Genomic DNA, 16,276 nt, shown 5'->3' on the forward strand with positions numbered 1-16,276 from the left:
TGTATGGTTTCAACATTACAGAGATTTATGACTTATATATATATATATATATATATATATATATATATATATATATATATTATATGTAGTTTACTTTCAGTTCACGTGCACTATAGTAGTATAATTTGATTAATATTGGCCAGTAAAGCAAACACTGTAATATATTAACATCCAATCACTGTTTTTATTCCTATACTAATTCTCCCCATCCTGCTTTGAACAATAACCTCTCAGCCAATGATTTTTTCTTGTTGTATTATCTGGGAGAAAATTGCCTGTGTGGTGCAAATGGTTGACCTGATTTCCTGGAATCTAACTGAACTGGGTCATGTCAGAAGTCAGAGTCAGAGTTCATTATCACCCACCCCACAGTTCCCATGAACAATGATAATGACCAACACGAACGCTGCCATTCAGCCCTGAACCGTTTCCAAGAAACAAAATCAACCGTCTTTCTCGTGAGGTATGAAAGCAGCAGAACGGCACGGCTGAAGGGTTCTGAGTAGACGCCTTCCTGGAAAACACACAAACTGACCTCTGCTGCTGAGCCCTGATCCCTGCTGCCGCTACTGGCCACACACACACACACACACACACACACACACACACACACACACACACAGTCACAGAGAGAGAAACAACACTAGAAAATAAAGAAAATATTTTATTGTAGGACCATGTAAAACAACAGCCTTCAGTTGAGTGTAGTCAAACTTTGCTCAGGCGACTGCAGAAGGCAAAGGCAACAGTGAGTGTGATGTGGATGAATTTGCATGTGGTTAAGACTGAATCATGGGTACAGCATAGACCGAGGGAATATAAATGATAATCCACCGTAAAGCAGACATTTAAAAGCCATTTTCCAATGATTGTAAATAGCTGAATCAGTATAAGTGAAGGGATAAATAAACAACGAGAATCATTTCCTGAAGTCGACAGCAGAGACAGGAGAAGGCAACTGAGATGGGAAATGTTGCCTTCAACTTGGACAGTAATTGGCAAATGAAAAATAATACAATTATTATATATAAAAAGCATTTTAACCCTTTAACATCTAAGTCTCTGCCGGTTGCCTGGCAACCCGGATTACCACCTGTAAACTGCTTTGTTGTTTTTACACGTTGGTCTTTGTACGGATTAAACAAATTAGATATAAAGTGTTAGTGAGCTTTAGAAGTGTTTTTAGGCAGATTTTGTTAAAGCCAGGTTAACTGTTTCCCCCTATTTCCATTTTATGCTAAGCTAAGCTAACCGGCTGCTCGCTGCAGCTTCATATTTAACGTACAGACATGAAAGTGGTGTCAATATTCTCGTCTAACGCAGGTGGAAAACTAATAATTGTATTTCCCCAAATGCCCCCACTGTCTGACAGTGTCATACTTGTTGAGTATCAGCTTGTTCAAACTCTTTATTGAACAAATTAATGAAAACAAACCTAAGACTTTATGTTTTTATGGCTGTCACCATTGTATAAAATGTAAATGTTTTATATATTTTGTGCATTGTTTTATAATGTAGCCAGAAGTTTCTTTTTTTTACACTGGTGCCTTGAGTTACACATCAAGTCTTTGGAAATGTAGAGGTCAAGTTAGGACAGGGAAATATATTTATAATGCCATTTGAAGATACATTGTTATTTTAGCTGTACTTTTTTAATTAGTTATTTAATATTTTGGATTTGCAGGTTAATTTTCATGTTTTGTGCTTCTTTGTGTTTTCTTTTGTCTTCTAACATCTTGGGACTGTGTTGGAAATACAGTTTTTTTCGCTTTAATATGTTGATTTTTCTTTTTTTTTTCCTGTTTCCAATAATCCTTAAATAAATCGATCACTATCCATTTCCCCCAAATTCCTCCAGACATATTTGGTATATAGAACGTTTTTGACCTCCACTATAGTTTAAAATAAAGTTTGTTTTGAAAAGTTTGGCCGCACAATAGTATGTGTGTGTAATGTGACACACTGGTGGAAGATTAGGGTTTAAGAGGAATAACAACTTCATCTGACTTTAACAGGTTTTCATGTAAATCAAAATGTAATTTAATTTAAATAAACCAAAAGATGTGTTCACATATCAGCCAATAAGACTCAAACTACCAACAGTGTTCTTGTTAACGTCTTTCATCAAAGGAAAATATGAATGAATTCTGCTTTATGGTGGATCTATTTTCTCCTGTTTCCAGTGTGAAATGAATGTCCACCAGTAAAAAGAAGAAATGGCTAGAAACTAAACAGTCAAATAACAAGTCAATTCATAGATATCGTGTTGGTTTGCGTGTGTGTGTAATGTCTTATGTGAGGGTATAATGTCTAACTTTCTTCCCCGTTCTCCCCTGCACCCTTGATGAGACGTTTGTTGCCCCTCTTCCCTCCCGGTCCACGGGGCTTGGAAAAGACCTGCTTTAAGGTGTGCTCCATCGGGTGGACCTCCTCATACAGGAAGTCTTCTGTCAGGCCGTCGCCACTGTCTATCTCCATCTACACACACAGAATAATACACAGATTAATGGATACTCTTTTTAGTAACCACAGAACTAAAACATTCATTATCATCCTAACAGTTTATAGATAAATGATGGTTGCCTTATTTACTGTTTACCTCTACAGAGATATATTACAGATTGTGTCTGATTGTTATTTTATTTGTGGGCCATTTGGGTGATCTGTACCTTTTTGGAGACCTCCAGCTGGTAGTCTCTCTCCACCTCATCCAGTAGCCTGTTCTTACAGCTGGAATACAGCATCCGTTCTTTGATACTACAGGTGTATCCAGGCATTGAATATATGAACACTGCAAGAGATAAATAAAGTCGTCACTTAAGGAGCAGATATTTGTTGTGTTGCTGGATCAGATCTTCTTTTAAAACTGGACAGAGTACTAGAACATCCAATACTAATATAAGTACAAGTGCTATCACTTTAGTTGTGTTGAAAACTAGTCACGATATCTGTTTTAAAACTAATCTCTGAGTAACATTTGGTTGACCACATGTGGTCACTATGAAAACGCAATGCCTATATAGTGTCTGATATCTGCAGTAAAATTCTTTTGAGCAACTTGGGGGCAGTGGAACAAGCAAAAAACATAATATTGACATATTGCCCCCTAATAAAGATTATATGTTTAACATGTTATTAAACAGTTCTTCATTATTTGTACAGCCTGCACATATGGAGTAACGTTATCATTAATTTGGAGTTGAGCTCCTGGCCAAATGTACATTCAATATTCACTCTTTTTGTTGCTCTGTTTTGGTCTCCACCGACTCCTAGAGGAAATATCTGTCTCTTTAGCTACTAGATGCTCCGTTATGTTCTCCAGCTAATGGCTAACCCTCTCTGTCTGCTGTTTAGTGCTGAGGAGGTAGTGTACAGTGGACTCATCACTGAGAATAGCTGCCTGCTGCAGCTGGAAATGAGGTTGATGAGGGTGAGAGTGAACAGTAAAGCCTAGACCAAAAACAATGAGCTGAAAGACGCTAAAACGCTCCATAGAGATGAACTGCAAATATACATTTCTACGAGTGACACCTTTCACGTTACATATTTGGTAATTTGATCATTTGATCCATTGTTAATATGTGAATATACTGTAGGTGATGAGTGAGGACTTGTTCTAGGAGTAACATCCCGAAGAAAACAAATTCAATTGACTTCCCTTCAGTTTCTTGAAAATAGAAAGCAAAATTATATTAATTTATATTATGCTGAAGTACAATGAGACTGTTCTGACCCAGTGCCTCCTGCAGCTGGCCCTGATGGGAATGTTTGAAGATAAAGAAGTGGTATCTGGGTGAATCTGTGGGAATCCTGTAGGGAAGCTCATGGGTCTCTGTAGGTTTGGTGTGAACCAGCTCAATGGTCTCTTTCTCTACATCCAGCCTCTGCAACACAACACACACAAACAAGCTTTGTTCAGGGGTTGTTCAAGTCATGCACAGCCAATCTCGCTGACAAACAATGGTACACAGTTTTTAAAACAAAAACAAAGATCCTGGCAGCTTGTTTTGGTTCACAGGAAATAAGTTACATGTTGCATTCTGTTGCATGAACAGATTCAGATAAAGGTTTTCAGTCTCACCAGCTGTATGTAGTTGATACGTCTCTGCTTGAGTTGCTGCAGAGCTCGTTTGGCCTCTTCTTGTAACGGGAATGCAAGACCTTGAAGAGTCTGCGCCCTTTTGTCCAAGCCAAACTCCATTGTAACCTGCAAGATAAAAAAAAAACCCACAGACATCTCAGGGCTGATGTTTCCCAACACATGACAGGGAATTAAATGCCAGTGAGTCAAAGAGACTTTAACAAACCCTCGCTCGCGCTGTTGGAGTCCCAATTCGTCTACGTTCATCCTGTGGACAGAAGAGACAGTTTCTGAATCTGTCCTTTCTCTTCTTCATGCACACACAGTTGAATTTGTGTTATGAAGAGAAGCTTACGTACCCATACAACTTTATCCTGCAGGGAAAAAGCAGATGCAAACAAGATTGAGTGTACACAATGTACTTACATTCAGTATGTGCTTTAGTTTGTATTGTTTAAACTTTACCTCTGTGACTTTAATTCGTTGTAATTCCTGCTCGGCTGCTGTGAGAGGAGCTGGGGAGGAGCAGGAGGACATGTGTCGCAGGTATCCCTGGAAGCACAGGTCGTCCTGCAGAACAGGGACACAAACAGGGTGATACCTCGCTGAAGATTCACTGATCAGCTGTCAGGCTGGAGGGATTTTACTAACCTCGACTGTGCCAAATATTTCATCTTTGATGTGACCTCCTCCGAACTCTTTCTTCAGTGTGGCACGGGTGGCTGCATACACCATCTTCTGCCTCACCTAACAGGTGTCCAGACAGATGGGAGGATATAATGAATATTAGCCATGGTTATGGTTGTTTCTACAGAGCATTGGCATTCAGGAAAATGTAAGTTTTGGTAGGAATTTTAATTTAAATGTGGAATAATGTAACTATAGAACACACATTCACACACATCTATAGCCTATACTTCCTTTAATCTGTACTGCTGTGTATATTTTTGTCCTGTGTGATTATTTATTTTCACACCAGTCCACCACTTCCTGCTGTGACCTGTGCAATGTTCCTTATCAATCACATCTGTTTATAAAAAGCTGTATGTAGTGTACATATAACTCTTATTCTATTTTCATTATATGTTGTTTGTGTATTCTCTTATCTGTTGTGTTGTATCTGGAGCTGCTGTAGTGAGTGACTTTCCCCAGTTTGGGATCACTAAAGTCTGTTTTATCTTACCTTATCTTATCTTTTTCTTATATGTTGTATGTGTTTAAGGCACGTGTTGTGTAATATAATAGAAACAATAAATATAATTTAAATATGTTTTCAATAGTGGTCACAATTTTTCAATAATAACAATTAAACTCTAAGCCTAAACCTGTGTTTAAATAATTTTTTGACTAGAAAAATAACTTTAAAAAGTTACCTAAGTTTAAGTTTTATGGTAGTTTCCAGAAAAGTTTAATTTTGTTCAATTTAGTCCTGCTTATTTCCCTTTTTCAGCTCATAACAATGTTTTCCGACATGTAGTTTTGGTTTAATCTTTAATTACAATAATTCAAATGACTACATTTGAAACTATGGCTAAACAGTGACATCATCACTCCAGACATACTGGCGACTGGTCAGGTGACCAGGCGATGAAGAGCCACTCGTATCCCTGTGCATTCTGGGAGTCCAGACGGTAGAGGATGTAGCAGGGTTCCTGAGGCGTGAGCAGAGGAAGCAGGAACTGATCGTAATCCTTGTCCCAGCTCTGTACTGGCTCTCTGTACCAGTCTAGCACCAACTCCTCTGCAAACAAAAATGCATCAGCTCAACTCATCTTGGGATTTAGAAATAAAAGTTTACTTGTATCAAATCTTCCTGAATACAAGAAGAATCTCATGTTTACCATTTCTGATGACTATCTTCATTATTCTGATGGCACCTCCCCTCGCTCGGGCCAGAAACTCCTTCAGCTCAGATGTTGCTAAAGTAACCAGATATAAGGCAGACAAGTCAAAACTGAGGATGGGGGGTTGAAAGCAAGTGAGACAGAGTTGGGTAGGTAAGAACCTGAGACTCCACTTCAGGGAGAAAATTTGATCCACTGCCAGGCAGTCATGGTATCACCTAATGTGACTCAGACAGGGGACATATGCACCAAAGAGCCACTGAGAAAATTTAGTCTGAGGGATAAAACAACCTCAACTTTCTCCCAATTTCCACACCCACTAATGTTAGTTTGGAAGTGAAAACTCGATTCAGGTATTTATTGCACTCCCTCCTTCTCTCTCACCATGGTTACCAAACACAGCGGTCTCATAAATGATGTAAGACCAGGTGAGAAAGGTGAGAGAGGTGCGCTTCTGCCAACCCGTCCCCCTACGCTCCGATTACCAAATGCCATAACACAACTATAGGTGGCTCTTAAACTATCCATAAATGTTTGTAGGTGCTACATATCATGATTGTAAGTATCAGAACAGAAGACAGACATTTTAACTGGCAATCAGTAGTAGACATTATAATTACATGTGTAGCCTTTACAGTCCACAATTATTTATATACGCACAAGGAACCGCTTTAAGGTTTTTAAAGACAATTAAATACTGAGGATTTAAGTGTATGACGTACATGTCAGATAGCTCAAACGCTAAAAAGACAAAAAAGATTAAAAGAATTTTAGGAGACAATTAGATTTATACACATAAACACACTGATTTAAGAAAGATTACAGAGTTCTTCTTTTAAAAATGTTACATACCGTTAATTCCAGTTTGGTGTGACATCTTTTGGCAGTCGCTTCACACTCCTCTCATGCAAGAAGGACCAGGTCCAGGTCTCTGTGTCCTCGCTCTTCTTGCTCAGCAGGTAGGCTGCCTCTACACTGATGGCAGACAGATGTACCCACGCGCACCAGTGACATAAACGCCTTGAGGGTGACTTGGGAGATTCCTAACACTTGAAATACAATCTGCGGAACTGTGGCTGATGAGTAATAACGTGCCTGTCAGTGGATATGCCACCCTAACCACTGATCTAAAACTCTTTGCGTATCAATGACCACAACTTTAAAAGTCTCGGTGGGGGAGCATCTCCCAGGTCACATACTGTCCTGTACTGTGAGGGGGGAGACAGGCTAGGTAGAAATCTAGCGTGCATTACATCAGTGGTCAGTGTTTTCAGATGCTGTTAGTGCGCCACATGTAACAACATTTTATCAATCCTTCACATAGAGTGGCCGATCAGCTCAGGCATGATCTCAAATTCCAGTCCCCTGGTCACAGAAATGTGACACCAAGCCAGAATCTGACATTGTTCAATGGACCAGGAGTGAGGGGGTTTCATGTATTGGTGGTCAGTACCTTTTTATTGGCAAAGTTACCTTCAATAGTAAATGAAAAAGTGAGACTACGGTCAGTACCTCTGCACGCTATCAAAATATGAGAATGTGAGGTTTCTTATGGCTACATATAAAGACATTTAATCCCAAAGTGTGAGGTAAAGAGCTCCAGATGACTTGTGTGTACACTAGAAGAGTTGGCTCCTGTACAGTAGGTACTGAGGGATCCATTAATGTTCCCTGAGAAAAACAAACTCATCAGTACAGTGTGTACAGTACGTATAGTAGAGGAGAGCGAGCGACACACACACACACACATAGGGAAGGAGGTGAGAGAAAGATAAGTGTGTACCTGCGAGGTTATCTGTGATGGGATCATCCATTATTCACTCAGTGGTGAGTACACAACCCAAGCATCTATACATTATTCAACAGAACCCCCCCCCTCTACTTCAGGAAGACACACTTAATGCGCACGAAAAAACAAAACAAACAGCGGTTCATCAAATTGATTAAAACTGCCTGCGTTTCTCTCACGCTTGCATGTGTGTTCACAGATGGGTTTACTGACTGAATGAACTGCTGTTAAGTAAGCTCATGTGAGTGTCGTTGTTATGAGAAGCACAGACACACTAATCCTTTAATTAATTATCTAAAAAAAAGACACATTTGTAAGGACTGTATCATTCACTGTGTTTAAGGCTGTAATTATTCATATACAAAGAGCAACCTACAGAATCATTAATATCAGTGTGTTGTACTGGAAAGTGTGAACAATTTACATTTTCTTAGTAAATGTGCTCATTATTATTCACTGTATAAAGCTCAAACAATCAATTGATTGGACAATTGATAGAAAAAGAAAATGTAAGCAAAAATGACCTAATCTTACCTAATGACAGCTTCTGAATTATGATTTGCTGCTTTTCTTTGTCTTATGTGATAATAAATAAAATATATTTGGGTTTTGGACAGCTGGCCAGATAAAGCAGGCGATGGGAAGAAGTCACTTTGGGCTGAAGGAAAGTGACATTTTTCACAATTCTCAGACATTTTATACAACCTATATTATAGAGACCAAATGACAAATCGAAAAGAATAATTTTGAATCGATAATGTAATAAATCATTCGTTAAAGCGCTGGTACTATATATCAAGATTCATCTGATGTATGATAAAAGTAAGGATGCCATAAAAAGAAAAAACATGAGCTCTTATTTTCATCTAAAAACACTTTATTATCAATATTAAAACGGTAAAAACATTGATTATTAATCAATTAAATTGCAATTGAATCACACGATCTTGAGATATTAGGTAAAAAAATATTGACCCAATGTTTTGTACCTGAATTTTAACGGGAGGTATGTAGGATTTAGTAACAGCTGCATCAATCCTTTCAAAAGTTTGACAATACTGCATGTAAAAAGTAACAGTAACAGTTTTTCCTCCATTAAACTATCAGTTCCACAAGGTTCTTATCAGGACAAGAGAGGCTAACACACAAAGGTATCCTACATCACTGTATGATTGTGACGTGTTTTACAATGAGGACTCACTGTGGTAACGTCCCGCTAAACGTCATCAACACACGGAAGCCAAAAAGTCTGTTAAGAGAAGAGAAGAACAAATTACAAATGATCACTCTGCTCGTATCAGTTTGTCCAGCAGCAAACGTCGATATGATAAGTTTGATCTCACCATGTTAGTGCAGGCGCTAGCGAACGTCATGTATCTGGGGTTAAACTGCAGCGTGTTGATTGGCCCCGGATGTTTCCCATCCAGCACGGCCACCTTCATCCCGCTCTCAGTGCCCCAAACATGGACCCTCCCGTCCTCTGAGCCTGCAAAGCATGACACATTTTAAACACACAGCTTACAGGAAGAGGCCTAAATATAAATCTGAGGTGTTTAGTCTCACCAATCATGACAAACTGCGAGTCGGGAGTGAAACAGGCCTCCAGGGAGATGCCTTTACTGTTGTTGTAGCCCTTGAAATTAGCAAAGGAAACACCACATTGAGCTGCTTCAAAGCAACCATAAACAGACAGATTTAATTCAGTAGGTTTGTGACAATGTGTATGTCTCTTACAGAGAAAGTGTGCAGCACTGATCCATTGAAAGCATTCAGGACGCGAATCATCCCTCCATTGGTGGAGATGAGAATCTGTTTCCCATCGTTACTGAATTTGAGTCCAGTCCAGTCACACACACGATTAAACCTCGTCTCAAAGGAGGCAAAGGGACCCTTTACACAGAAATATTACATACATTATAAATACTCAATAACAGAGAAAACAATAAAGCAGGTGTGTAAAAGTCAACTCCTCCATGCATACAAAAGGAAACAGGTTTGTTTGCTACAGATTTGAATAGTTTTTTTTATAAAAAATTTAATTTGTGTTGCAAAATGAATCTTTCCCACCGATCATGAAACATATCACAATCGCAATATCCATCAAAATAATTGCAATATGACGTTTTTACCACGTCATGCAGCCAACAAATGCACTCACACAAACCACTAACACACTCATTTGCATTTTACCTTGTCAAAAGCACGAAGGTCGTATAATTTAATGGCCTGTGATTCCACCCCTGCAGCAAATATCAGCCCGTCGGGGTCAAAGGAACATACAGGTTTCCCCAGTGGATTAGTCAAACCCTGAAACACAAATACACACCAATAAACCCAGAGAAAAAGAGTCAACAGACAACAGGAAGTCTGGATTTCATCACCATATTTCAGGCTTACTGATTAATGACTGGTGTTTGTGTCATGCATTGTTCATATAACAGTATCTCCTTCCATTTAGTCTTTGTTTATAGTATAATATTTTACAGTATTGTGTTTTAGCTACTGTGTGTTGGTCCAGTTTTACATGTGAGAGGGAAGATCCAAGTGCAGCCGTGGTTCCTACAGGAGGTCTGGGGACACCCAGTGGTCGCAGGACAAACGTTTATTAAAAGGGGGGTCGGTAACTACTGATAACCTGATGGGCAGTAATCTGGGAAGTCCTGATCTAGTGCTAAATTTTGTAGCAGCAGCTGTAATTACACATTTGAGTAACTGCCCACAGACAACGGAGGAAGTGTCATTTTCCAGCCTGTTCACAGACTACTCACTTGACAGTTTTGAGAGCGCAGGTCCCAGATCCGGATTGTCTTATCCAGAGAGCCGGAGATAAACGTGTCATCCACTGGTGACATGGAGAGAGCGATGACTCTGGAAAAACATCAAAAGGACCTTCAACCATTGAGGAATAAAACTTATTTTTAGATACGGTAAAATAAGACAAGAAAAGACCAGATAATACAGTACAACTTCCTTTGTGTATTTCTGAAACACTTAGCATAAGCGTGAATAAATGTTTTCCATACCTGTATCAACATTAGGATATAATAAGGTATAGATAACAGATGGATTCAAATATGTAGCGAACATCAAAGATTAATATTAAAATGTACTTTTTGTGATCATTTTGATGGAATTCAACTTAATAAAAAGCACATTGTAGCTTCCTCATTTGTTCTGATTAAAGGGCAACTTGGGTTGGAATAAGTTTGTTGGCATTTTTCCACCCAGGAACCTGACGAGGGTTGTATTCACTTTGTTCTCATCTTCTTTGGAAGAAATCCACTTTTAAAGGTTTACATCCACTTCATTGGTGGAGGTGGATTTACTCACCTTGCAGTGTGACCTGGGAAATACCGGATGTACTTGTTGTCAGTGAGTGACAGGTATCGGATGGTATCTACAAGACACAAAATCATACTTAAGTTTTAAAAAACTGAGTAGAAGATGCATTTAAATTATATTTGATATCTTGTTTTGGTGCTTTGTGCCAACAGCTGACTGTCAGTTTATTGAGTTATTTACCATCTAGCTTGTTGGAGCTGTAGACTACAGTCTGTGCATCTCCATGCGTGTAGCGGATGAGGTCTACTCCATACTTCTTACTGAACAGGGTCCTTTTAGGCCTGAGAAAGGACAGAACATTTGAACCTGTCAATCAGTGATGAACCACAGTGAACACTGACAGAGTCCACACAGTATGGAAACCATTATTTATTATTTATTTTCACATTATTGAGGCATAAATAGATTACACTTTTAATTACTCAGTTCCCACTTGTTTTTTTTAAATGTAATGTTGTCCACTTACTTTCCTTCCCGGATGTCATATAACACAATGCAGTCATCGTCGCTGCTTGATATCGCATTTTCCCCATTTGGGCTGAAGTCCACACAGTTTACTTTCTGGGAGTTTTCTCGATATGTCCTTGCAACCCTGAAACTTCGCAACACGCTGTCTGTGATCTTCATGTCTGCAGCGTATGTTTTTTTATTTCATGCAACAGTAGACCATGTAAAAACCCAAAAGGTGGCCCCTCCCTCTGTTTCCAGGTTTAATGAAGCCTGCGAGTCATTTTGCTCGAGCATTGCATGAACAACATCCTTTAAAACGTCCAAATAAATGCTCACATTTTCAGAACATCGACAATAAAAATAAAAAGCGGTTTTGTTTATTCACAACATCCACCCATACGGCAACCTGGAGTAACAACGGCTCATTCGGTTTGTACCTCAACGTCTACCAGGTGAGCGGTGCTTTAACAATCACTATTACAGCCAGTAGCTTCAGCCAACCGGGCAGTGACGGTGTTAGAAACGAGCATACTTATTGTCAGAAACAGGAAATTACGACAAACCACCACAGGAAGTTATTGCTGCACGTAACTTACACTCCAGTGTTTTTAATATACAACAGCTTTGAAGGTCACACATATTTTCTTTTATACCGCTTGGGGATTATTTTTTGTTATTAAATCGCATTTTTTGAGGCGTCCTGACAAATTAGTTGCGAGCTAAAATGTCAGGTAATTTTTTAGTAATGTTTATTCGAGCAATCAGAAGTCCAAAATAGCATGTGTGTGACTGAACGAGTATAAGTTTAATCAAACTCACTTCTACAACTAAAATATTGGATTTTTGTATTTTCTTGCTTTTTTTAGTTGTAGTAGAAAATTACGTTTGGACGCTTTTATTCTGAAAGGTGTGGCCCGGAAGTAGTTCGACGGCAAACACATGTCCTCTGGAGTTTGTTTTTATGTCTCCACGCTAATGTGAACTGTCTACCAGACTACACACCACAATGAACAGCTGCAGGAGGATAGTCTGCACTGACTGGAAATCCGGCCTGAACGCCGTCTTTACTCGGGTCAGACAGCGGGCGAACTGCCGCCGGTGTCCGGAGGCAGCAGCATCCCTCAGCCGGAGCCTGGTCACCAAGGCTGAACACAATCCAGCCTCCGACACCAGAGAGAGACCGCGGCTGAGAGCGATCGACCTGGCCCGGAAGGTCCAACAAGAGAGGACGAAGCCACGGGCGGAGGCGGCGGAGGCGGCAGCGGAGCCAGCGGAGCCGGAGCCGGAGCCTCCGATGTCCGGGCAGCAGAAGAGGGTTGCGGAGCTGAAACGGTTCAGTCAGCAGCTACAAAACGTCCATCCTAACGTGCTGGCCAAACAGCTCCACAGAAGCGTGCTGTACCAGGATAAAGATGTGGTTGTCATAAACAAACCTTACGGTGTTCCAGTCCGAGGTAAACCCGCAGGAGCTCACACTGGAGACAGTCGGAGCTTCACACTGAGTTAATGTGAACTTTAACAGAGTTTGGGGAGCACTTGTGTATGGTAACTCTTTAGAGCTGGAATTAGAAGTTGATTGACAGGACATTGCAGATTAATTGTTTGTTAATTTTGTAAATAAAATGCCATAAATTCACTGGTTTCAGCTCTATATATGTCAGAATTGTTATTAATAGTGTAACTGCCCATTGCCAGCTCTGAGACCAGAGATAATATATATAAATGTCTCATTATGTCCAACTAATAAGATTGTTTCAGCTCTGCTCAGTTTGTCTCTGTCACTGTAAACTGAAGTTGTCACCTTTGACTCTGGGGAACTGTGATGGACATGTTTCTCTATTTTCTGACATTTTATAGACACAAAAGATTATTCTACAGATTAGTAGATAAGGAAGAAAATCTTAACTTGCATACTGATGATACTGGTCTGCTGATATATTGGTACATCTCTGTCCCAGTGATGGTAACGTAGAACTGGAATAAGCTGCAACTACAATACAACTGAGATTATTGGACTGTCATGCTGATGTTGGAGACCTGAATGCATGTACATTAATGTTGTTGTTGTCGTCTCTCAGATGACTGTGGTTCCACATCCATCACCTCTGTGCTTCCTGTTCTCTCCAAAATGTTGGATGGTATGAAGGTCAACTCGGGGTCTCAGCTGCTCCCCTGTCTGGGGCTGGAGAAGGAAACAACGGGAGCTCTCTTGCTGGCCAGGAGGGAAGAAGTGGTGGAGCACATACTCAACCTTCAAAGAAATAACCAAGTGCAGAGAAAGTACTGGTGAGCTGTCATATGGGGACAGAAGAACTGGGGTTGTCACGTGATCACATGCTACAATTAACATATTCACTTTCCCTCCTCAGGGTCATCACAGTTGGTGTCCCTGTGCCATCTGTAGGAGTGATTGACATTCCCATCATAGAGAAAGAGGTCCCGGGCCCTCGGCCACACTACAAGGTGTCTCTTCTTCTGTGGTTTTGATGCTTTAATAATTAGCTGTTAATCAACTGATTCCAAATTTGTTAAATGAATTGCTGTAGTTATTGGTAACAACAGCGAGCATGCACTGGTTTTAGCTTCATAAAATACTTTCTTTTCAATGTTTGATGTTATACAGTAAAGTCTATCACATTACATTTAACCTGTATTGGGTATTTACAGTTGCTTCAAGTAGTCGATGATTAAATGTGGTCGTCTCGTATTCGTATAGTTTCTCCAGTCTCATAACTTCTTTGTTTTAAATTTCAGATGGCACTAAGTCCTCTTTTCAGAATGAACGATGCAGGCGATGGTTTGACCAAAGTGCGGTCCAGTCGGCAGGCCCTTCCTGCAGTAACCGAATACAGAGTCTTGACCAGCAACAATGGTTGCAGCCTTGTGGAGCTCCAGCCTCTGACTGGTAGGAAGGCTTTGCTGCTTTTTTTTTTTTTTTTTTTTACCAGAAACTTCTCCCAAATCTGTTTGTTAAATTTCTTTTAAGGAAGATTGGACACATTTTCTTCTTTCTTGTGTCCACAGTAGTGAAGCACCAGGTGAGGGTCCACATGGCACTTGGTCTCACGTGCCCCATTCTTGGTGACCACAAATATTCCAACTGGAGCAAACTGGCTCCTCAGGTAAAATCTCTGTTTACATTTTTATATGAATCCACAAGTATAATATAGTGGTTCATATAGTGGTAAACTGCCTAATAGTATGCCACTCTTGCTTTATTGCCATATGATAGTTCTTAATGGTTGGCCACTTTGAGTAGGGGTGCGTTTACTGGCCTATAGCAATAAATGGCACGCCACCTAGGAGGCACTAGCTTAGCAACCAAAATAGCATCTTCCAGCTAACAATTTCACACAATACCTGAATAGTGAGACAGAATTGGTAGATTAATAATGTGGAACATCAACAAATTCCCCTTAAGCAGTAGTGGTGTGTCATTAGCTGCTTTTTGATTTGCTCTGACTAGTAAAAGGGAGGATTATTTTTAAGTTTTGCATGATGGTAAAGAATAATAAAAAGTTTTTTCTACAGCTCGATTGCTTTAACATTAAAGTGTAGAGCTACAGATATTCATTGTCCCCAGTGTAAATTGTTAAATATCTCCCTGCTGGCCTGTGAAGTTAAACACAATGTTTCCATCACCTCAAGTTGTATATAACTCACTCATTCTACAGTTCAGGTAATGCAGTTGAAGCCTAAACTCACCAGCTCAGTTATTAGCTGTTATTTTATGCTGTTGCACCTCAAATCAACAAGTGACTGTGTGATTAATTGTTCCAAATATGGCCTTTTATAAATGTATTAACTGTCACACTCTGGGTTGGGGGGTTATTTGTTATTGTCTGAGCCAACCAGCATCCTCTACTTTCATCTCCCTCCCCACATGGCAAACATTTGATTAGGTGTCTTATTGTGCTTTAAGTAAAACCAGCAACCGTTATGGTCTTACTGACCCTCAAACCTACCCTATATGCTCCCCAGTGTCTGCTTTAATTTATTAACATAAGTGTGGACTTTACACTTAGTAGGACCAATATTTCTACAGTTTAACTCAGTTTAGTTTTTTTTTTTTTCTGTCAAAAAGTATCTGTTATCTTCTATAAAAAAAAGTTTGTTCATTATTTTTTTGTGCACAGAAATTACCGGAACGTATGCTGGGAAAGCTTGGACTGGAACAGAGCAAGGTCCGTTACCTTCCTCTTCATTTGCTCGCTCGAGAGCTGACGCTGCTAGGAACCAGTGAAGCTGACCTCAGCGTGTCCAGCCCACTGCCTAAATACTTTGTGCAAACACTGAATCGACTGCAATTACCGCTTCCTGATAAAAAGGACAATAAATAATCACCTCTGTGCTTTTCTGTTCAGTTCTTTGTAATCCAGCTTTTGTCTGAAGGAATTCAGACTGCTTAGTGTCTCATATGTACCATTTAAGTTAAATGGGAAATTAAATTATATCGAGCTGGGTTGTTGTGGGTTTGTTTGTGAGGTTGTGTAAATGTATCAACCACAGATGACAGTGTGTAAAATGACTGTACAGTGCTATACAACTCATTTTAGTAATAAACAAATAAAGCAGAACTGTATCACAACTATTCTTAACGTCGTTCATCCAAATGTGCATGTTATTTCATGGGAGGCACCACCAGCCTATGGATGATGTTGGTGTAACAAGTTATATATTTTTTTTAAAAAGGGCCCGCAACTAATCCTTATTTCAAATGTCCACAGACAACACAGCACTCAATACTTGTCATTTTTGGATCGCTTCACA

At 39.8% G+C, this 16,276-nt stretch overlaps 2 protein-coding genes across 4 annotated transcripts; one reads left to right on the forward strand and one right to left on the reverse strand.

Annotated features, from left to right (window-relative positions):
- Positions 1-651: 651 nt before the first annotated feature.
- Positions 652-12,003, reverse strand: LOC127372559 (WD repeat-containing protein 82). Of its 3 annotated transcripts, XM_051416448.1 has the most exons (17): positions 11,523-12,003; positions 11,237-11,337; positions 11,045-11,111; positions 10,483-10,582; positions 9,905-10,021; positions 9,449-9,604; positions 9,278-9,347; positions 9,058-9,200; positions 5,644-5,817; positions 4,733-4,828; positions 4,547-4,651; positions 4,441-4,455; positions 4,308-4,349; positions 4,082-4,207; positions 3,734-3,884; positions 2,670-2,791; positions 652-2,478 (listed from the first exon to the last, which is right to left on the reverse strand). In XM_051416448.1, exons 1-17 carry the CDS (start codon positions 11,681-11,683, stop codon positions 2,311-2,313), a joined length of 1,914 nt encoding a protein of 637 aa, XP_051272408.1. In that variant the 5' UTR covers positions 11,684-12,003; the 3' UTR covers positions 652-2,310. The 3 variants fall into 3 exon arrangements, with proteins under 3 accessions (XP_051272408.1, XP_051272406.1, XP_051272407.1); XM_051416446.1 differs by lacking the exons at positions 9,058-9,200; positions 9,278-9,347; positions 9,449-9,604; ... (3 more) ...; positions 11,237-11,337; positions 11,523-12,003 and adding exons at positions 5,923-6,000; positions 6,778-7,785 and having other exon boundaries at positions 5,644-5,822; XM_051416447.1 differs by lacking the exons at positions 652-2,478; positions 2,670-2,791; positions 3,734-3,884; ... (4 more) ...; positions 4,733-4,828; positions 5,644-5,817 and adding an exon at positions 8,571-8,963 and having other exon boundaries at positions 11,523-11,945.
- A 159-nt stretch (positions 12,004-12,162) lies between these two features.
- LOC127372557 (pseudouridylate synthase RPUSD4, mitochondrial) lies at positions 12,163-16,094 on the forward strand. Its single transcript, XM_051416443.1, has 6 exons — positions 12,163-12,960; positions 13,585-13,792; positions 13,876-13,969; positions 14,261-14,411; positions 14,531-14,628; positions 15,643-16,094. The coding sequence occupies exons 1-6, from the start codon at positions 12,513-12,515 to the stop codon at positions 15,844-15,846; spliced, it is 1,203 nt and encodes a 400-aa protein (XP_051272403.1). The 5' UTR covers positions 12,163-12,512; the 3' UTR covers positions 15,847-16,094.
- The last annotated feature ends 182 nt before the right edge of the window (positions 16,095-16,276 follow it).

The sequence above is a fragment of the Dicentrarchus labrax genome, unplaced genomic scaffold, assembly GCF_905237075.1.
Source record: "Dicentrarchus labrax unplaced genomic scaffold, dlabrax2021, whole genome shotgun sequence".
NCBI lineage: Eukaryota > Metazoa > Chordata > Actinopteri > Moronidae > Dicentrarchus > Dicentrarchus labrax.